General features: G+C 39.0%; 1 protein-coding gene across 3 annotated transcripts; it reads right to left on the bottom strand.

Moving 5' to 3' along the window:
- Positions 1-1,203: 1,203 nt before the first annotated feature.
- Positions 1,204-22,143, bottom strand: PROSER1 (proline and serine rich 1). 3 transcript variants are annotated; one of them, XM_088051770.1, is made up of 14 exons: positions 21,954-22,143; positions 18,787-18,852; positions 17,999-18,067; positions 17,447-17,541; positions 15,209-15,302; positions 14,640-14,750; positions 13,852-13,935; positions 12,871-12,949; positions 10,538-10,633; positions 10,372-10,416; positions 6,673-8,093; positions 6,332-6,462; positions 5,531-5,678; positions 2,558-4,220 (listed from the first exon to the last, which is right to left on the bottom strand). In XM_088051770.1, exons 1-14 carry the CDS (start codon positions 21,996-21,998, stop codon positions 4,098-4,100), a joined length of 2,607 nt encoding a protein of 868 aa, XP_087907896.1. In that variant the 5' UTR covers positions 21,999-22,143; the 3' UTR covers positions 2,558-4,097. The 3 variants fall into 3 exon arrangements, with proteins under 3 accessions (XP_014108265.2, XP_087907896.1, XP_014108262.2); XM_014252790.2 differs by lacking the exon at positions 2,558-4,220 and adding an exon at positions 1,204-1,520 and having other exon boundaries at positions 6,332-8,093; XM_014252787.2 differs by having other exon boundaries at positions 6,332-8,093.
- Positions 22,144-22,369: the final 226 nt, after the last annotated feature.

The following is a 22,369-nucleotide window of genomic DNA, read 5'->3' as shown; positions in this document are numbered from 1 at the left end:
ACATCACAATATTAGTTTTTTTCATTTTAACTTAAGCTGTACTTTTATCCCCTTTCCAAAATGTTGAAATCAAAGTCAAGGCAATCTTAATGCTTCCTCCTCAGGGCTATACTGGGGCATGTGGATAACTCATGTTGCAGAGTGCTATAGAATACTCAAGAGACTGAAACACATGAGAACTCTGGGGCAAAGCAGTTTACAGGCTACAAGTTCACTGGTGCTGAAGAGGCTGGTGCACTCCTGTGACACAAAGCACAGCCACAAAGACTGAGCTCAAAGCTTCTTCAGCAGAACTTACTGATAGAAGCAACATCAGATGCCTGTGGTTTGGGCTGCTTGCAGTTCAGCTACTTCTGCAGAGTTTTTTATTTGTGATATAGCTAAAGCCTTCAACTTCTATTCCAAAAGCAGCACAAGTGCTCAGGTCAGGCACAATCAGGTGCCCACCATTCTCCAGCATTCCTCAGCACCAACTGTTACATTTACAAATGGCACCAGTCCTTTACAGTCACCTTTCTCCCACTTACCTCATCATCCAGTTGTAGACACTTAATCTACAGCCATTTGTAAACAGTGCCAATCCCAAAAATACAAAAAAAACCAGCAGGCAGCCCCCACATGAGATTAGTAAAATTGTAAGTTTAAGTTTGTCTTTTTCCGACCTTTGTAGGCCCACACTACTTTCTTCCCACACACTGGGCTTTGGCCAGTCCCTATTGATTTCTCAGCTTTTTTTCCTCTTTTCCTGGCCCAGAGTTCTGCCTACTTGCTTCAGGCTCAGCATTCCTTTTCCCCGGGTCAAAATTAAGGAGACAGGACAGGAAAGAGCAGATTAACAGTACTGTCCTTTTGCTTGTAGGAACATCCCCATATTGCTGCTCCTCCTCATGGAAACGGCATCAGCTTCCTACAGCTGAAGATCTCGAGATGACAGAAGGCCCCCCTTTGGCCACTAGAGTAAATATGAGAGAGAGTCAAAGATATTGCTCCTCTACCAGTACAGAAAGGAAGGCAATTTGCAAGAAACTCAGAACATTCATACCATGGCAAGTTTCCTTCCAGGCCCAGGCAAACTCCCAACACTCATTCGCAAACCAGAGGAAAAGAACAGAAAATTACTCTGTCTCCTATTCTCTGCAGCTGGAATTAAAGCACTTGAAAGAAACATTGAAACTTGTTTGCAAAGGTATGTTCTTAGTTGTTGCAAAAAAAATTTTATTTCAAGGAACACTTCACTACACCTTATCTTTGCAGTCCATCAGTACACGCAAAATAGAGCAATAGTAGGCTACTTGAACAGTGAAAAAAATCACTTCGTCCAGAATTAAAGTCATACAGCAAGAGCCCTTTCCTGGCACAGGCTCAATTTGAGGTGGTTTGCCTCAGCAGTAGACATTTCCTTGGCTGTCTAAAAATGGTGCTCAAATAAGCGTGAAAGAGCTCAGGACAAATCACTCCTTTCAGAAATTCCAAGGCAGGATCACAGCAGTTTGCTGCAGTGCAGAACACAGACTTTATTCCTGAAGAGGAAAAAAATTAATAGAAAACAATTTTACATCAGGAAAAATATTTAAAAAAATGAATTTTAGTTCTAACCACTGGAGAGTCCCATTTCCAAAACCCAGCTCAGTATGACTTAGCAAGAGACAGTAAGAACCAGAGAGCCCATTCCAGACATAAGAACTTTACAGGTGAACACTTAACCTATTGATTTGTCTAACACTGACTGGAGCGTCAAACACTCTTCTCTGGTAAAGTGGCTGTACACTACCCAGAAACTACATTGCTTCAGGAGAAGAGCATTTAATACCGTGGATTTCACTCCTTCTCACCTGTTTTCATTTGGAGAAACAAGGCTTGAGTCTCTTTGGCATCCCTGCGTTGTCCAGTGCTCAGACAGGAACCCCAAACCCCATGACTATTCAACAGATAATTTTAGAAACAGAGGCACAAAGTACTTACTTTCTGACAAAGCAGTATTACTTGCTTTTGACTACAGGGTGACGTGAATTATTTCAAACTTTGATTGCTTGGCAGGGAAACTAGGATTAAAATAGGATGTCAGACTCAGCACCTCAGTAAGGTTACAAAACACTTACTGACTTGGAACTGCTTTACATTTTCACATCTAGGGGAGAAAAGCCAATTTTCTCATGATAAGATACCGGTAACTTTATTGTCTCCAACTGATCTGCAAATCTATAAAGAACAAGTTATGGAAAGAATGACAAGCAGAGTAAAATGAAAGATGCTAGAGACCTCCTGCACAGATTTCTTAAGTCAAGATATCAATATCAAAGATACAAATTTTAAGAGCAGTTCAGAGTGTAGAATCATGAGAATTTAACAGGTTTAACAAAATAAAAAGATGTAAGAACACAATATTTTTTTCAATTGATAATAATATGGAAGTCTGATTATTAAAATGTCAAAGAATTTAAGTTTTTCATCTAAAAATTAAATAGGATATTTATAATCTCACTCCTCAGGAAGTCAATTTTATAATTTTGGAGAGAATTCTGCATCAAAAAGAAACAGCATAAGCAAGATCAAGCAGTGAAAGTATCTTAGTAAAGACAAGTTTATTCATCATATTTTAGGTAAATATGCAAATATTCAGCAAAACCTTTTTGGCATGACTGTAAATTTTTTATTTAAAAAAATTATGTTAAAAACCAATACAGTAATTTCCATTAATGTTCTAAAAAAGTTTGTTCACATCTTGAAAGAAAATACATTAGCAACATCTCCCAGCAGAATCAATCTTTAAAAAAGTAAAACTCTAGGTGCAGAACATTTCTACAGTGTAGTATCTCTACATTTTAATTTAATCACATGATTGAATATCATTCATTTGTAGTCTCTAGACCATGATCAAGAGCATATCTTAAATAGATGATATTCAATGGTGTGTTACACATTGCCACAGATACTAACATTATTAGAAGAGTGCACAACTGAATTTCACTAACAAAGCAAGACCTTCCTATATGCTGCATTGTAACAGTTAATTTAGCTATATGCCTTTAAAATCATGTCTGTTTTCCAAGGAAAAATACTAAAAAAAACATGGTCCAAATTCTGCTCCCACTTATATTCACAGGATAAGATAAGCACCATCAAGTTGTAGTTTATAGCTGAAAAGCATATAGAGAACCAGTTTGTTTATGAGTATAAGGGAGAGAAGAACTTGCCCCATGTCTGTAAACATTCATATAAGTCTGCAGTCAAAAGTGCCAGATAGGCAGCCTATCCGCAGTACAATTATTTCAATTCACAGGGGTGCTGGGGGCAAGGAGAATATTATGGAACGTTATTTTAGAGGCAAGTTAAAATGTTTTCAGGTACTTTGGAAAGACATATTCTCAGCTAGCTAAACCATACTCCAGTTAAACATAATCCACTTCTACTCAAATACAGTACAGCATCATTTCCTAGCTTCCTCTTCAGACAAAGGAGTACTCAATTCAGCAGCAAGCCCATGACAATATTTCGAAGCATAAGAAAACCCCCATACACCTCTGACCTACTCTCCTCTTAACATATTGCTGATGCTAACAGGAGTTCCTCATACATTGGAAGAAAGCATCTGAAAAACCATAAACTGACCTTGATTTGCACACACACAAGAAGTGTGCTTCTAGACAAAAGGTCGTCTACAGCTTTAATTGTCTAGTTTCAGTCTAGATCTCAGTCTATATTAACCACATATACCATACAAAACATAACAGAAGGATAGGTGCATATTCACACTATTAAGTATACTTGGTCTCCCTATTCAGTTTGACAGTCAATTGCCCTATTTACACAAACATCTGCTTGAATGATCCTGTAAGACACCAAACACTGAACTCTTAAAATTAAAGGATAGTCAAGGATGCTCAGCAATCCACAGGATCAGGCCCTGAATCAAAATGAATGCAATTCACAAATTAAGTTTGACATCTGACACAGCCTCCTGCACACATTTTACCCTCATGTTTTCCCTTTCTTTCCCCAACTCAGAACATGCTCCCACTATCGCAGAGACAGCCTTCAAAGTGAATAGGATCAGGCTTTGTCAAGCAAACACTGCAGTCTTTAGAAATGCCTGGAATTTACTGCCATCCACTCTGGGGCAGACTTGTCTGCAATGAAAATGGTGTTCCTGGTGTTGATGGATAGTTAGCAAAACCTTCAGGCTGAGCTGTATAGTTCTCCAGAGCAGAAGCAGAATGCGCCTTTAAGGAAGATAAGAAGTTAGGAAACAGCACTGATAAAAACAAGGAAACAAAAATCTAAATTAAGCAAAATTTCAGCCACAATACCAGTCCTACTCAAGCCAAAACAAATGGATTATAATCTGAAGTGTGCAAAGAATAGAGATGAGCAAGGCATCTACATAAAGATGTTAAACTGTAGTGCAACTATTGCTCTGAAATAACACAGAAAGAAAAAAGCAGTTGAATTAAGGGGGAAAACAAAGAAGTGTTAATGGCTTTACTTTTCAGTGGAGTAAGCACCAGCTGATTTGGAAGGCACAGCTTAATCAGGAGCTGTAATATTCTAATGATTCTGCACTTTCCTTCTCTTCATTGCTTAAGTAAATAAATGTTAATTTTAGTGACCGGATCTTACAAACAAGAACAATCATATTCCCTCAATGCAATCTGCATACATTTCTACAGAATAGACTCCTGAGCTGTAAAAGCAGCACAGCCTAGATGAAGTAACTTGCTTCTTCCAATCCCCTGATATTCAAAAGATATCTGACAATACGCTGCACTCTGAAAAGTACTTAGACACATGCTCCATTTCAACAACCGATGTGTCACAGAAAAGAGAAAACATTAAGTCAGGACACTCAGTTCTCTCTTTTAGCATTATATAGAGAAGGACAAATTTCTTACAACAATCTGTACAGAGGCTGTTTTTAACAAAAGACAAGCTAAAAACACAAAGTCTGATGATAGTTTCAGTTAACTTATTGTAGGTTGATGAGTGAAACAAGCTGTTTCATGGACAAGAAATGAAATTACACATTACCCAAAACCACTTCAAGTTTATATTATAATTATTTTTGTGGGAATTATCAAGAGAAAGGCACAACCACAACAGACACAAATTCAAGACAATCTGATTGCTTGTGCAGAGGCACATGACTCACAACAAACAGTACACAGAAATCTGTAAGTTATTCAAGTTTCAGACTGGAACTGAGTACAAATTTTTCAATGGTATGGTCAGCTCATTAGATTTAATACAAACCCAGCAAAAAATTAATTTGCATTGTATTTTCTTTTGCTTTTCACCATTTGACAAAGAGTTTTAGATAATGTTCTAATCTCATTTATGAAGCATTGTACACTGGCCTTGAGTAAGAAGTTAGTACAAGTTGTTTTTTATCATCATACTTGTAATTAATCAGTTCTCACGCAATTTAGGGGTTTTAATCTTTTACTGACTTAAACTAATCCCATGGAGTTAACAGGCAAGTACATGCTCAAGAGATCACTGGAAGTAGAACAGTGTTAACAAATAGGCACATTACCTGTAGTAGTGCTGACTGTGCAGCTGCACTGTGCTGCAATTCCTGCAAGGAAGACTGTGCGGCACTTTGGGGAAAGCCAGGGATACCAGGGAGAGATAAAAGACCAGGAAAAACTGCATTTCCTGGCGTCTGTAGTCCAGAAGTCAAGCTGAAACAATGTCAAAATGAGGCTATTATTAGGAACATCTGCACCAAGTTTTATTCTGTTTCCCTGTCTATAAGCTTATGTCTATATAAATTGCAAAAGCAGTTCTTTTTCTAAATCTCATAAAGGTCAGAATTTCTAAACCAAAATACAGTCTTTACCCACCCAAAAATTATTCATACATACACAAACCAAGACTGTCTGGAATATACCTAAGGGGACTCAAAATGTTTTGTACCTCAACTGTGCTTTCAACTCACACACCAAAAAACTTTACAGACAAGAATTTATGCTGACTACTACCTTAAAACATCTAAGATATTGTCTACTGTTACCTGTGTGTGTCAGTGGATGCCCCTGTGGAATCCATTCTGGTAAAAGCCTAGGAGATGCCAAGTATCCTCATCTGGGAAATATGATCACTGAGCACCTCACTGGATTAGACTGTTGTAACAGGGAATACTAATGCCAACCATTTAGTCACTACCCTATCAGCTTCTAAAGACAAATGGAAATCCAGTAGTGAACTGCATTTAAAAATTATCTGCAATTACTAACTATGGGTGAAAATATTGTCTACACACCTAATATAAAATCAGAGTTTTGCTCAAGAGAAAAATAAATAGTTCTGACCTCCTCCAGAAACAGTAACATACCCAGCCTGCGCCACGAGTGCAGAGTTGAAGTTTGAGCTAAAGGCCGAGGCAAACCCTGGCAGGACCGGAGCCGGAGATGGGGCTGTGGCAGCTGCCGGCAACGGTGCAACTGCTGCTACTGCAGAAGATGCCTGGAGGCCAGGGAAAGAAGGGAGAGCAGGAGTGACAGAGGGTGTGTTAGAGACAGGAAAACCAGGGAAGGATGGGTTTGATGATCCCAGAGGTCCCTGGGCAACAGAAAAAAGGGAAGGGACAGCACTGGACAAGTTAAGCGAGAAGGGTGGAGCAGAGACTGCTGCGGAGGCGGCGAGTCCTGAGAGTACGGCGGCGGTGGAACTCACATGGGGGGCAGACACGGCTGAAGCGCTTGTAGCCGGAGTGGCCAACAGAGACCCTGGGAGAGTGACGGGCGGGGGCAGTGCTGGGTTACCAGTAAAAGCAAAGTTACTGGTTAGCGACGTGAAAGGAGGAAGCCCATTGAACACGGGGGCAATGGGAGCAGAAGAGCCATGTGGGGCGAGGGAAATGGAAGCCAGAGAACCGGAGCTGTTCAGAGGAGCACTCAAAGAGGAGAGCCCTGACAGCGCTGGATTCAGGGAACTGGGTAAGCTGACGGGCACTGAAGCTGCTGAGGTATAAGCACGCCCGAGCCCTGACAGTCCTAGAGTGCCGTGAGAAGGGCTGGCTGAATGAGAAGGACCTTTGAAGGCTGACAGGGTAGGACTCATGGGTTCTGTTTTGACCAGAACTGGGATACTTGTGGCAGCTGGGGCTGATGAGAGCTGCTGGTCGGGATTAGTAGGACTTGTGCCATGCAAGAGGGAGGCTGATGAGCCACAGTTGACTGGCATAATCGATGGTGAAGTGGTTAAAGGTGACTGTGCAGGCAATGTGGGAGGTGTGGAACTAGAATTGGCTACAGATGGGGATGGAAGACCTGGAAAAATAGCCAGCCCAGGTGTGGAGGAACGCTGTGTGTTGGGGGTGGCTGATGGAGTGTAACATTTGTTGACAGAGGAAGTGGGAGGGTCAGAGCTTTGATTAGCAAGAGCAGATAAAGAAGCAAGCTCACTTGTCACAGCAGAAGGTAAAGCAGATGAATTGATTAATGAAGTGTCATTAGATGTCAGAAATCCCTTTAAGACAGACAAAATTGGGTTAGGCAAGCTAAGCGAGCCAGGAATGGTAGTGGCAGGAGAATTAGCAATTGTAGATGGAACAGGACTAGAAATCCCTTGGGCATTGGGTGGCAAGGACAAAGGGAGGCCAGCAAAGACTGATGACAATGGAGCAGGATTATTAGCAGAAGCAACTGAAGAGGTTGCAGAGAACGGAAGGCCAGCAAATGGTGTAGCAGCAGATGCAAAAGCTTCAGTGGGTGCAGGTGTGGCACATGGAGTGGAAGAACCTTGTGGAGCGGGCATAGCAGCAGGGATAGAAGCCAGCCCAGAGAAAACCGAGGGGACAGGGGTAGAGGTTGCACTGTGAACAGATGTGACAGGAACACCAGGCAATGAAAGGGATTTGATGACAGTAGGGGTTGGGGTGGATGGCTGGGATGTATGGATAGAAGAGGAGACCTGTCCTGGGAAAACAGGAAGGACAGGGGTAGACATGTTCATCCCAGAGATGAGTGGAGTTGCAGGTGCTAATGGATGGCTTATTGCCTTGACAGGTGATGGGGTAGGGACTGGAGTAGCAGCAGGTGTTGAAGGATTAGAACCATGAGGAGTAAAGAGCTGATTCGATTGTGCAGAAAAAGCTGCAAAGAAACAAAACCAGTAAGAAAACTTGAAACTGTCAGAAATGTTTGAAATCAACACAATAACATTTTATACAGCATTTCAAAATATGATACACAGGCAATAGCTAACACACAATGTCTACATATAAACAATGAACAGCGGGGCCTATGAAAACAAAAAGGTACACACAAACACATCACACAGATCATACACCATGTGGGCTAACACTCCTTTTTAAAACACTCTGTGACATCTGCTACCTCTTCATGATCTCATGCAAAACAGTTAGAAACTCAAATACACTCTGTAAGAACATCTAAATGATACAGGTAAACAACCCTCCCTCTGGTGCCTAACATTTGGCAGTACCCAAAACAGGTCTAATATTCCATCAGCATCAGATCACCTGGGCTCCTCTGCATCCACTCTCACTGAAGGTCAGAATTTCCTTCAGAACCAGTTAATTCAATGTATCATGATTTCAGAGAAGTTTAGTCAACAACTGAAGAAAGCTGATTTCAGGTGCTGGTAGTTTCTTTCCTTCAAAATCAGGTCATTCTCTTCACTGTGCTTCCTTCAGATTTTGATTCTAAGAAGGTACACTTTTAAATTCACGTATCACACTACAATATTAAACTAACATTGGCACTTGACTTTATCAATATTACTAGGAGTCTTTAGTCAGGTGTCTGTGATAAAGGCAAGCACCTGCCACTAAAAGTATCAGCTTGTATCCTACAAAGTAAGTTAGAGACATCAGTCAAGCTGCAGGAGAACAGGCAGGCACACTGTGAATGGGGAGGTGGAGGTTAATGGAAAGGAGCTGTGTTTATGATCGCTGGCATGTCAAGAGTCTTGATATGCCCGCCTTTAGTTTCCTGCAGAACATGAATATGTTAATAAATCATTCCTCTCAAACAACCCTTATGCTTTATTTTACTTTTGGAATAATCTGTTCAGATGTAAGCAAGACACTCATCCAACCAGTCAAACTCACCTCTCATAACTCTCTAGCAGCCTATATGACTCTCCTGTCTGATTTCTAATCACTAATATTAATCCAGAAAATTATTCTTTAAAATCTTGGACCTAAGTTGATATGACAAACTCCCATTTTGTGTATGTTGAAACTCTAAAATGAGCAAATCTGCAAAAAATTTATTTCCTTTGACATACTCTTCTCAAAAAAATCAAAAACACCAGCCTGCCCAGCTCTGGATTTTATTCTTCTCTCATTCTATTTCCAAGCTGAAGACTCTCCTAAAGATCACAGTTATTTAATCCTGACAGCCAAGATAATCACTAATGAAATACAGCTGTCCTAGAACCCAGAGTTGTTACTGAACTTTTCTTCCCAGGAGAATATTTCATTCCTTACTGTATTCATTTAGCTGTATGAACGAACTTTTTAAAAATACGTGCACACTTAAAGAGGGGTAAATAAGAATGAAGTGACTCTTCAAAACATTTCTGTAGAACATCCCTGGACATAGAGAAGGAAAGACAAAACATAACTTTTTTTTTGGTCCCTAGGAATATTTACCATAGCTAAACTTATCACAGTCATTTTGTCTATTTGCAGTATGTGTTAATATGCACAACTCAGTGGTCATTAAATTCTTGGTTTGTATTTGTCAAGTCTAAAAAAGTGTTATCAAAGCCTTTTTATAAGTAGTTCCTAATGGAATTTATTATTATGCTTTGTACTAAGTGTAAAAAGCACCACACAAATAAAAACAATAAAAAATGCACAACTGTCTTGGTAAAAAGAACAGGATCTTACAGGGTAAGACGAAAGTACAAGTAGACATAGTTGGATCTAACACTCTGGGAAAAGACATTCTAAATCTCTAAATCACTCTTGTATTCCTACCTTCTTATTGCAACTGATTTATGAAATTAAAATGTCAATGAGTTTTCCAATAGATTTTCAGTGTTTCAGTGTCCAGAGTTTCAAAAATTGCAAAGATTTACTGAAATATTTAAGCGCATGACTTTGCAAAGGGTATTTTGATTAAGTTATTAGCATGATTTCTCACATACTTATATAATGAAGAGTATAAAAAATTTTAATAAGATAACACAAAAGAATGAATTTTGATGTTTCAATCCTTCTAAGTACAAATGTATGATGATTTTTTTTTTCCTCCACTCTCAAGAAAGTCTATTCCACATACTTTGTGGCTTCATACTTAGAAGCTTATTAAGATCCCACTAAACAAGTTGTTAACATTTTCTGAACAAACAACAAAGATACAATCAACACAAAAACCCCCCTGCGGATTTGCAATTTACCTTGATTTTGGGAAGGTTTTGCCTGGCTGGAAAGGTCCTCATTTTCTAAACAGAGAACAGCAGCTTGTTATTGAAAGGCAAATGAAACTCCAGCAGTGAATGATCCACTCCCAGCAATGAACCAGGAAAACCAGCATGAATATTTTTAAAGATATGCATGCTTTACCTGATACCACTTGATTAGCACTGTATGGTGGAGGAGCTGGTAAGCCTGGAGCTATGACATTGGCCATTGGAACTAAGCCAGCATTGTTGTAAGCACCTAAAATAACAAAGGCAATACACATCCCCATTGTCAGAAAAACCTGTATCTAGATGAACCACTAAGCATCTTCTCCTTTAAAAGAATTACTTTCAAGACTGTAAGACATTCCCTCATCAAAAAGCTAGACCAGTTAATTATCCAGGCTGGATGTTGGCTTTTGGCAATGTCTGCCTAAAGGGCATGCATTGTCATCCAAATTTTACTAATGGCAATTCTCTTAAGAGAGCTGGAAAAAGTCAGGTTTCAATTCCTTGCAGTTCCATCTTGCCTGAAAAAACTCAGCCAGCCCAGAGGAGTGGTACAGAGTGTCTGCAGCATCCCCTTTCTTATTCCTAATGTAAGGGCTGCTGCAACTCCTTCTTCAATATTAAAGCCAGACAAATAAAGAAGCCAAACACATATCAGTAACCATGACCCTTTAACACTAGCCACTAACACTCAGAAAATTCTGAGAAAAACATCCTTACTCAAATATTTAATCTAGTATTCTTCAATATTTCTTTAAATGCTAAGAAATTCAAGTGGGTTAGCAAAGTATTTTAATATCACATTCTTACAGCTGAACACATTAAATATACCTTTTTTCCTCCGTTATTTTTTGGAGCAACTCAAACTGTTGTATTTCTGTGGTATACAGTTCTGATGAAACACATCTGAATTTAAATTGCAGGAACACAAACACACTTCACAGTGGCCCTGAATTAATAGTTTAAGAGCATAAGAACTTGGGCTTCATGGGAAAAGGTAGCACTTGAACAATACTGAAAGTGCACTAATTTGTCACACAGAAATGCTTTCTGATTTCATACTTCCATAGTAATTCCACCTGATGTTAAGATTTCTTGCACAACAACTCTTGCCTGAAAATCAGAAAAGCAACTAATGATCACTGCATCACTCAGGAAAGAAATGTTCAAGAGGCAGAAAACAATTCATCATTCTAACCACTGACTGAAAACAATCACATTCAATAGTTTCAGGTCAGCATCTACAATCTCATTCAACACACACACACATATATGTAATTTCACCAGCTATGAGTTCTGTTGTCACAAGAGCTTTCTTAAAAAACATGTTGCAGCCTAGTAGGGTCCTGAAACCCTGAAACCTCAAAAGCTCTTTCATATCCTAAAACTGTATCAATATTTCTATCTTGCCACAGGTGAAATTTTGTGCTTTAAGATACTTTGGATAGAATTTCTATAAATTTGAGTTAGTCCGAAAGTTTCCTGTACAGTTTCTTGGGAACAAGTAATTTCCTCAGCATAAATAAACAGTCTCAGTTTAGCCACTAGTAGTGCCCATTTTTCTAAAATGGCTATAGAAACACTTGCAGACATCAAGTTCATTAGATGACTCAACATTCAGCATGTTTACTAGGAGTTCTGCTTCACTTATCAGCTACCTGAAATAGTCCCTGAAATCCCCACCATCAGTGAAAAGCAAGCATCCTAACCAGAGCACTCCTTGATTTGCAGTACAGAATTTCAAGATTAGAAAAGACTTTCAGCTGCCAGACCTAAAACTGACTAAGTATTCTAAGCTTTCTTCCAAAGAAAGGGCAATTGCCTTGCTCCCTTTCCAAAAATGACTCAAGTCTAACAACTGATATAGCAGAGCAAAGAGAGGAGTTTATGAATAAAGGCTCAAACTTACCCAAGGCACTAGGCGAGAAAGAGAGCAATGGCAGGAAAAGGCAATCACTATTTCCCTTCTGAGACTGAAATCTACTTTTCTTGTAGGAAATTGTTTACTCTCCATTATAATGGAGAGAAGGCAAAGATGAAGGCAAATGAGAAACAGATTACAGCCCTTCAGCAAGTTCCTGCATAGTTCCACACAATTCAGGGCTGTGGCTGACCATATCCCAAGCTGGGTCCCACAGCAACAAGTCAGACTTGTCAAGCCAAAGCCCAAGCCTTGGCCAAACGTTACAACAAAGCCAAAGCCCTTGTTTTGTCTAACATGCACATCTCCCATAAATTAAATATTTTGTCATCAGAACAGGATTGTGAATTTTTCTTATGGACGTTGGAAAATGAAGTCAATATATTATTTTTTTTATCAATTCTGCTGTCACGAAAGAAGAGGTAAAAACCAGTACCCAGAGCATGCTCAGGGAGCAGAAGCCAATTTCAGAAATGACCGTGGTCAGAGAAACTGACACTTGACACATTACTTAAAAGGCAAGTGCACAAGCAATAGCATCAAGCTAGAACACACAGAAACCTTACTTGGTGCAATAGTTGCATGTGGCCGACATGGTGGGATGGGATATGGAACTGGTTTGTGTGGATTGTACGTTGATGGAGCCTACATAAACAAAAAACAAATGCAAAAAAGCAATAGTGAAAGCATTACCTAATGTTTCTCAGACAAAAAGCTATCATTAAGATACTACTACAGACAGGCATTCTTTACTACAAATATGCGTGATATGAATTTTTTTCATCATATCCATAGTGACTGCAAGTATTTCACTCTTTCTGAAAAGATTGAAACAAACATCACTAGTATACCTTTAAATTTTAATAGAAAACTGAAGAGAGGGGAAAGGGAACTCCTTTCTGCCTTGTACTTCTCACACTCTGCAGTCTTGGACTGACTTCTCATTTTACAGGTTTAGCACATTTAAAATTAGCAAATATTTCTGAATATACCTATGCCTTTAAAATAATACAGCTTTGTGGGAAACATAATAAAAGTGATAATAAAACATTTGAACAATACCTCAAAGTAGTAACAGGTTCACTAAAAGTTTGTCCCACATGCTTAAAAATTCAAAATGCACATCAGCTGTCAAGAAACAAGAACCTCTTTCTAAGGCACTGCGGTAATTCAAGTGTCAAAGATGGAGGCATTTTCTGTGTTCATGTGAGAAATCCTCAGAGAGCAGCTCATGATAGACTACTAAAAATTATTCTAGTTTTCTCTTCTGCTACTTCTACTTCTCTTCTGTAGTTTAAATTCTATCTTCAAATGCACATACATTGTATTGAGAATCCTCCCCCTCTACAGATAAAAACTAGAGCTCACTTTCAAGTTAAAAAAATACTAGGTCATATTCATTACAGAAGTTTAGCTTCAATTAAACTGCTACTCTACAGTCTGCTTGCAACGTAACAGCACTTTATAACAAAGCCTTGTTGAGCTGGCTGGTGGTTGTTTCGGCGGTTTTTTGAAGTTTCATGTATTTATTAATTTTTTAGACATACTGGTTTGGATGGGCCAAGTATACGGGCTGCTATTCCCTTTCCTTCATTAGTACATTCTTCTGTGTCCTTTTTGATAGGGGTTCCCTGGAACAAAAGAAAATGAAACCAAGCATTAATTTAGAAATAAACCCCAAACTATCACACCTTGCTGTACAGCTCTGCCATATTTTATTTTTTTTCTGAACTACATTTGAATTTTTGAACATTCTGAAAGTAACCATGTTTGTCATGAAAAAAAACCCAAAACAACCCAACTGTTTGAGGCTTGTAATGAGTAAGAGCATTCCAACAGCTTGGTTTGTAACACTGAGCTTTTGTGAAGAGAGGCAATTCTGCATTTTGACTTTTGGACATGATAACATTAATTTCAGTTAATTTTTCTGTCCCTTAAGTGTTCACAAGTAGTGCTTAAAAGCCACACTGAGATTAGCAGTAGTACTGTAGTGACAATATTAGGTCACCTTCTCAACCTATCAGGAAGCCTCTTGACACCTCTCCTCATTCTGCCAAATACTGCTGGAGTTTACAATGTTTTCCTGATATGAACAATGTCTTATTTATGAAATAATCTTTACCTGAAGCAGCATAGAAGGAATGGGCAAACAAAAATAATGCAAGTTCCCTATAAATGTGGAATGGGCTGAAACAAACAAACAAACCAACAAACCCACTTTGGTTTTGATTCCACTCTCCCTTCCATGTATATGAATTCTGAGTGTGGTTATACCACAATGAATCTTAAATCAAGGCTTCATTTGTGAAAAGCAAAAGCATAGGATCATGCTTACTGGAAAAATTCCATTTATGCGGCTTGGTTTGCCCTTGGGATAAGGATTGCCAGGAATCATGCCACAGGATGATATCATAGCATGAGGAGCCTTACAACCTGTTTTTGAAGCCTGCAAAATAATCAAGAAAGAATATTATTTGCTATCAAATTCAATGCTCTAAAGAAAGTAGTTATTATTTCATGACATGTAGACTGCATGAATCAACCTACACAGAACAACCAAAGTCTGAGTCTCAAGTCTTATTCCAAATACTCCAAACAGTGTAAGCTTCTGCCCAAGTACTCCCTGCTTACACTGACCTAGGGCTTAAGCACCTGGTGTTCTCTAAAACAAACAGTTTCCTCCAGCATAAGTTGCAATTCTGTGTCCCTTTTTCCATATGTTCCTAATGCCTGACAAAAACTTCACCTTCTGTTGCACGTGCTCTTATCTTTTTTGCAGTTGTTTCAGCTTGTCTTACACCAGTAGCTCCCAGAAGCCCTCATGTTAAACCCTGACCCCACAATGACCACAAGGATGCAAACGGAATCCTAACAGAACCAAGGATATTAGTTTATCTTGGTTACCTGTTCAAGAATTCTTCTGCATCTTTTCTTCTCTGACATATTAATTCTGAACAAATCTTCAATAAGGCGGTAATTCTGGGCATCAACAATATTCCTATAAAGACATTGACAGAGAATTACTGCCATTCCATTTGCATAAGTTGAAACAATTCACCACTGAAAAGTGACCCACATTTAGTTAGTCACTACCCAAAAGCACATTAAAAAAACATAATTAGTTCCAATCATAATATTACTATTATTAAAGTAAAAATCCTAGGCTTAAATATGGACTTCATACCTCTAAGTAAAACATGGCATTTGAACAAATATCAACACAGAACAATGGATGATGATGGCTAAACTTTATTGCAAAAGTACAGAGAAAAAATGAATTGTGCATCACAATAGTTCATTAAAAAGCTTTAATTACTACTAACACACAATTCCTAGCACAGCAGAAAACCATAAGCTGCTCAATTTGCTTTATGCCAGTCTGGTAGAAAAAAAACTTTTCATCTCATTTAGAATGAAAAAGATAAAAGAGGCTGCTCCTCTCTCTTCTCCCCCAAACAACACTAGACACACCACAGAGAACAAAGTATGTGACTACGAGGAGACCAGTGCCTGCTTCTACCCACCTTTTTCAAAATTCTGACCAATTTTTTACCAGTACTTCTCTGTCAAATGTTACCTGTGCCATCCAAACTATTGGAAATACAATATAGCACCAAAAAAGGAGGACTCCTTCAAGGAGGACATTAGACAGAAATTAAATCAGCAGAACATTGAATGAAGCCATGAAAAACACCTCAAAGAACAATATTAAAATATGACCAAGCTTTCAGCTTTGTTTACTATTCCTAATTAATGAAGTAAGCAGAACACAGACTTGGGCTAGGATTTGTTATCATGACTCCCCTATTTTGCTCTTGTACTGTAGAAATTCAACAGCTAAGGAAGTTATTGTGCTTTCCCCCACATCAGCTGAAGTGTTGCAACTGAAGAGTCCAAGAGGTTCAGTCTCATCACAAGAAGATAAAAGATTAGTCTAATGTGCCATTAATTTTCCTTAGGCTACCCTGTTTTGTTTTGGTCTGAAATAGACAAGGAGCACTGACATGGCTTCCTGAAGCTTAACTCCAAAAGCAAAATCATGTCTGTATCCTCAGACTTAATTGTTTTATTGATATTTCTATCATGAATTTATATGCCCCAGGAAGTTCAAGCAGGCTGTAATACAACATTCACAGGGAAGACAGATATGATTAAAGAAAAAAAAAAACCCAAACAACCCAAAAAGGAACAACATTTCATAAAACAAATCCCCTGAACCAAGCAGAAGAGTTCCATTTTAAATATGTGTAATAGATCCTCTGAAGTAGCTCTGTTCACTAGGAAAACCCCAACTTTCCCTGTAAATACAAATTTAGAATATCTAAACTTCTTTTTTTTTTTAGAGACAGTAGATTTGTCAGTTTAAGAGATACATTTACTTAACTCATTTCTACATATGGAATATTTAGAAGACTTTTCAAAACAGTGTCAATTCCCAGAATTGCCTGGTCTCAATACTTCCAGATTTCAGTGAGCAGTGAAATAAACTTAAGGCCCTCTAGGTTCTCAACAACATTTGAAGACCACAGTAAAAACACTGCCAAAGTGGCAGTCTTCCAGCAGGCAGGAGCCCAAACAGCAGCAAGCACAAGACTCAAATGAACTGTGGAATTTTCCACAATCACAGAATCATTGGTTGGAAGTACCTTTAATATCATCTAGCTCCAAAGCCTCTTCAGGTGAGCAGAGGCATCTTTTACCAGACGAGGTTACCCAGAGCCCCATCCAGCCTGGCCTTGAACATTTACAGGGATGGGGCATCCACATCTTCTCTGGACAACCTGTGCCAGTGCCTCACCAGCCTCACAGCAAAGAATTTCTTCCTAATATCTATTTTAAACCTGCTCTCTTTCAGTGTGAAGCCATTCCCCTTATCCTGTCACTCCATCTCTCTTGTAGGCTCCCTTCTGGTACCGGAAGGCAGCAATTAAGTCACCCCAACTCGTTCCAGGCTGAACAAACACAATTCTCTCAGTCTTATGTCTACTTCTAATTATTCTTTTAAACAGCCCCATCAGTAATTGATTTCTGCTTTACCTTAACCAGGCACAGTGCTCCCTTCTAGGAGTATCTAAAGTTTAATATCCTCAAACATGAGCTAAAACAATCTAAGTTAAGGAACACAGCAGAAGAGATACTTACGAAGCTAAGATTTCAAGGGCAATAAGTTTATCTTTACTGAATGTGAAGCAGTTGAGAATATTAACCATTTTTGATGCTGGAACTGCCACTATTTTCTGATAAGAAAAAAAGAAAGAAAAAAGTGTGTATAAAATAAAGCAGTACAACTATTTTAAACTCAGAATACAATTCAGTAACAGCTTCATATCATGTATTTCAGTAACTTTTAATATCCTTTCTCCCATTGGGAAGGAGACTCTGTATGCTAAATTATGAAAAAGCAGCTCCAAAAAGCACTCACCAACCAAAAGCAAAGAAATAGGGAGAGTTAACAAGAGTTACAAAGGGTTACATCTTTTCCTGTGATACACAGAAAAGGAAAAGCTACTTTAGTCAGAAGAGATACCCCAATTAGAAGTATGACATTTCATAGCTTGATACCACTGAAGGAGATGAAGAAGAAACTTTGAAGATTTTAAAGGGTATATTGACTCATCAGTTGAAAAGTAGGTGTAGTAAAATTGACATTAAGAAAGCAAATTTATTCCACAAGATCATGTCACAAGAACTTACATGTTGTAAAGCTTTTATTGCCTTAAGCTGTGGTTCTGCCCAGGAGAAGTATCTCAGTAATTCAACAACCTGTAACAGTAAGGCCTTCAATTAATCCTTCAGATATATTAAAAATGTGTACAGCATCAATATGACCTTTCCACTTTTGTAGGACATTGGTATACTGCTAAAAACCATCTGTCTGTGATGTTTGATTGTCAGTGCCTACCAGCAACTAGCCTACTTTTTATTTCTAAGTAGGCACCTAAAAATTCTGTTTTATGAGACAAAGATTTTTAATGGAAATATTTAAAATATTTACTTTTTGACATATATTAGAAAATATTAATAACAATATCACTGTATTAGAATAAGTAAAAAAAAAACAAACAAGTATCTCTGAAAAAGCTTATCAACAATTATGATCCCAAACAGCATATTCCCAAACATATACCAAAAAAAAGCCAGCAGGAAAAGAAAGAGGAAAAAGAAAACCTACATATTATCATATATATTATTGCTACATGTCTAGACAATACACGCAAAACAATCCTAAATTACGTCACAATAAATTTATACCATTTTCCAGTCACAAGAAGAATGAAAATGTAGTGATTTTGAAAAGCAACTTGGAACTCTATTAAAGAGTCATGCTATTATCATGCTATAATAAGGAATTAAATCTCCTTAGTTAATAAATATGAAAAGCTAGTATGATCAGCCTCAGTATGACTGGGGACAATTAATTTGTATTACTGAATACACAAAAACAATAGCTCCCATTAAACCCATAACAGTGTTGACTTTACCTGTTCGCTGGAAAAGTATCCATGGACATATTCAATAGCTTTTAATTTGTACTCTGTCAATACAGCCTAAAAGATATAGAAAAAATAAGGATGCATAATTAGTGACTCAAAAGTTATAATTATAGCACAACCATCTGCTGATCTATTAATCTAAAATCTGCCCCTACAAAGTGACATTTGTAGCAATTACACTGCAGCATTTTGAAGTTAACTGTATTTCTTAGGTAACTGAGAACAGTGAAAAGCAGGAAGATGTGATTTAATTCTTGTTAAAAAAAAACCTCATTTTTTTTATTTACTTGATTTTGGTTTTTTGTTGCTGCTTATAACTGTGCTGAGAGAGCATCATCACTCTTCTTTTTGCTCCAATGATTTACACCAACTTTAAGTTAAACAAGATAATACTGTTGATTATTCAGGCAATCTCTTTGCATGGCCCCTGTAAACTAAATGACAAAGTATTTTACTTCTGTGAATTTATGAAGAAATTGGATAACAGTTTGTACAGACAGAATTAAATACACAACAGAGCTTGGTCCAGAGATGGATACTGTCTTACCATTATCCTTACACCTTTCAAATTTTAACATGCAGTCATACTAAACAAAGCACAGTACTTTAATGCAGCCTTTTGGGTTTCTGGCAAGACAGTTTTGTTGATAACCATGTGAGCTGTCTAATAGCCAGCTAACTCCTTCCTTCCTCCTCTGTACCCAGTCCTCTGTGACAGGTACAGGATGTAAAGAAGACAGCTAACAGCTGAATTCCTGCCCCAAGCCGGTGAAAACTTCTTTCTTCCACAGTATCCAAGTACCCCCTCCAATGCTAGACCTCGTGTATTCTCAAACCACCTTTAGCTATACCCACACACCCACTTCCATCTTCCTCCCAACAGTCCTAGAATCCACCCCTAGCCCTCGATTTTTTGTTCCTGTCCCTCCACACAGACAGACACAAAGGTCTCCATCACTGCATCCTGACTGTGAGTAAGTAGCTCAGGTGCACAGAAACACACTTGGATACTGTTTGAGGACACCCTCCTCCTTTTCTGTACCTCATTAAGAGACAAACACTACCAGACACACTGAAGTCACAGGCAAGAATGAATTTCTGTTTTCATGCTCATTTTTTCTTCTACCCCTTCCTCCTCTTCATGTGTTTTGGAAAAAAGCAGGGTATGTCTTTTTTATTACTGAAACAATTGTTACTTTTCCTTCTTAAATCAACGACTGAATGACTTTATTACAAGAGTACAAACAGAAAGCACTGCTATGCATATTTATGGCAGGAACAAACAAACAAAACTCCCAAAGTTTATTTTGCTAGTACTTGTAAATGCATACAGAGAAAAGCAGAAGCTACACATGAAGACATTTAAATAATTATTCCTGCTAACTGTAGGACTGAAAATGGAACATGCCAACACAACAAACTTGTAAATCACATAATAAAGAAGGTTCTACCACAGAGTCAGAAATGAAGCTTAAATAAAAACATAGCAACAAAGACTCAAAATCGGCATTTGAACAATGAATGTTACACCACAACAGCACAACTATTATTAACACAGCACAGCACTGATCCTTAGATCAACAGCAAGTTCGAATACAGGAATACAGTCAGATAGCATAGAGGAAACATAATTGCCTAAAATCACATGTCTAAACCCTTTTGTCTGAAGTCTTTAGTAATCACAGAGCGTATTCTGAAGGACTGCACTGCAGTAATATAATTGAAACATTACTCCCTCCCACCATCAATCATCAGAGAAAGCATTCATGTGCTAGTCGTCCCTTGATTATTTTCTTTTTGTGGTTCCCAGATTTTCCACACAAATTCATAAGCTGGGAGGGAAGTCCACACCCTGAAATATCTTTGACTGTCATGTTTCTAGCTATTTTATAAAGGAGACTTTATGACCATGACCTTATGCAAATATGTAGTTGTGATAAAAAAGATACCCCTGGGGCTTCTGTTTAACAGTTTTATACCTCAGTTTGGTTTTATACCTCGATATGTTGCAAAATAATAATACTGCAATGGCAGCCATCACTCCCTTACACCGAAGAGAAACTGAACTGAAACTCAAATCCAGTTGAGTTCAGATCCGAGTCCAGATAAAGGAAATTTACCTCCCCTAAACAAACCAACACAACAAAAAACTCTACTTAAAACAAAAATGCTATGGATCGCTTTTCTGCCACGAGGAAATCTCATCTGAAACAAGCCCTTCATGTCACACTAACACACCTTCGGCAGGTAAACTGTTCTACTGTGACACTTAAATATCCTCTGCTTAACCATAGCAAAATACATCATCACAGGTTTCTGCTTCCCAGGCAAAACAAGAAACATTAATCTCAAAAGATTCTGATTTTTTCCTCTCTCCTTTTCTCCTTCTAGCATTTGGGGAAGTGTGCCAACCACTAACCTGGAGCCTTCTTGTTAAAAGCAGGCCCCCGTGCAGAGAGAAACCAGAGCCCTGCAAGTCACAAGGAAGCCCAGGTTTGTATCTCTGACCCCCACAACCAGCAGTATTTTGCTCGGAGTTTTCAAACCGGAGATGCAGAAACACAGTTCAGAGCACGCATCGAAACGCAGGATTCACATCCCAGAGGAAGAAGGTGTGCACAGCACACTCCTGAGCTGTGGGAGACGTGACTTCCAACAAGGACTAACAGGGTGCAGACATCTCACGTCCTATTTGTGCACTGTACCTCCTAAACCAGCGTGTAAAAGGTGGGTACTCCACACTGTCTCCGCACAGGCCAAGCAAATGCAGCCCTTCCCCCCATACAAAACATGCTTGGCTACTTTTTCTTTCTCATCTTCCTTGAAAGTCAAAATGCTGCAGTAACCTTATCCAAGTGCTCATTTCAAATGAGGGCTCAAGATCATCCAGTCCCAACCACCCTTGCCGTGGGCAGGGACACCTCCCACTAGACCAGGTTGCCCAAGGCCTTATCCAACCTGGCCTCGAACACTGCCAGGACTGGGGCATCCACAGCCTCCCTGGGCAACCTGTTCCAGTGTCACTGCCCGCGCAGTAAAGAATTTCTTGTTAATATCTAATCTAAATGTCCCCCCGCTTTCAGTTTATAGCCATTACTCCTTGTCCCATGGTCCATTAACAAATGATTAAACTAACACACAAAAGGAGAATTTACCTTCCTAATTTCATCCAGCACGGTTTCAAATGATTTCTTATCCATCTTGATTATTGCATTCAATGCCGACACTTAAACGTGGAGAAAATAATACAAGTGGTTTCTTTTAAAAAAAAAATAAATAAAAAAGAACACCAAAAAAACACCCCGCAGCACCAAAAAAGACCTAAGTGTCTCTGAGCATACAGGAAAAAAGGATTTGGAAAAAAAAAAAAAAAAAAAAAAAGCCGGGCAGGGAAGGCGGCCGGGGCTGTCCTCGGCCCCGGGGATGGAGCGCTGCCGCCTCTGCAGCGGCGGACACGGAGACAAAGGCGCCCTCCGGGAGGCGCCCGACGCGCCCGCTCCCCGCGCGTCCCGCGGGCGCTCCGGCGGGAAGGGGAAAGGGAAGGGGAAGGGGAAGGGAAGGAACGGAGGCC

The sequence above is a fragment of the Pseudopodoces humilis genome, chromosome 2 (genome assembly GCF_049639895.1).
Source record: "Pseudopodoces humilis isolate 2021_Gansu_Grassland_sample_001 chromosome 2, ASM4963989v1, whole genome shotgun sequence".
Taxonomy (NCBI): domain Eukaryota; kingdom Metazoa; phylum Chordata; class Aves; order Passeriformes; family Paridae; genus Pseudopodoces; species Pseudopodoces humilis.
This window is presented reverse-complemented; position numbering and strand designations above follow the sequence as displayed.

Excerpts from the sequence above, each read along its gene's own strand:
- PROSER1 (XM_014252787.2), bottom strand. The coding sequence starts at position 21,998 with ATGGATAAGAAATCATTTGAAACCGTGCTGGATGAAATTAGGAAG. Across the intron at positions 13,936-14,639 it reads GCATAAATGGAATTTTTCCA|GGAACCCCTATCAAAAAGGA; the intron begins GTAAGCATGATC and ends CTTTTGTTCCAG. Across the intron at positions 10,417-10,537 it reads TGCTAATCAAGTGGTATCAG|AAAATGAGGACCTTTCCAGC; the intron begins GTAAAGCATGCA and ends TTCTCTGTTTAG.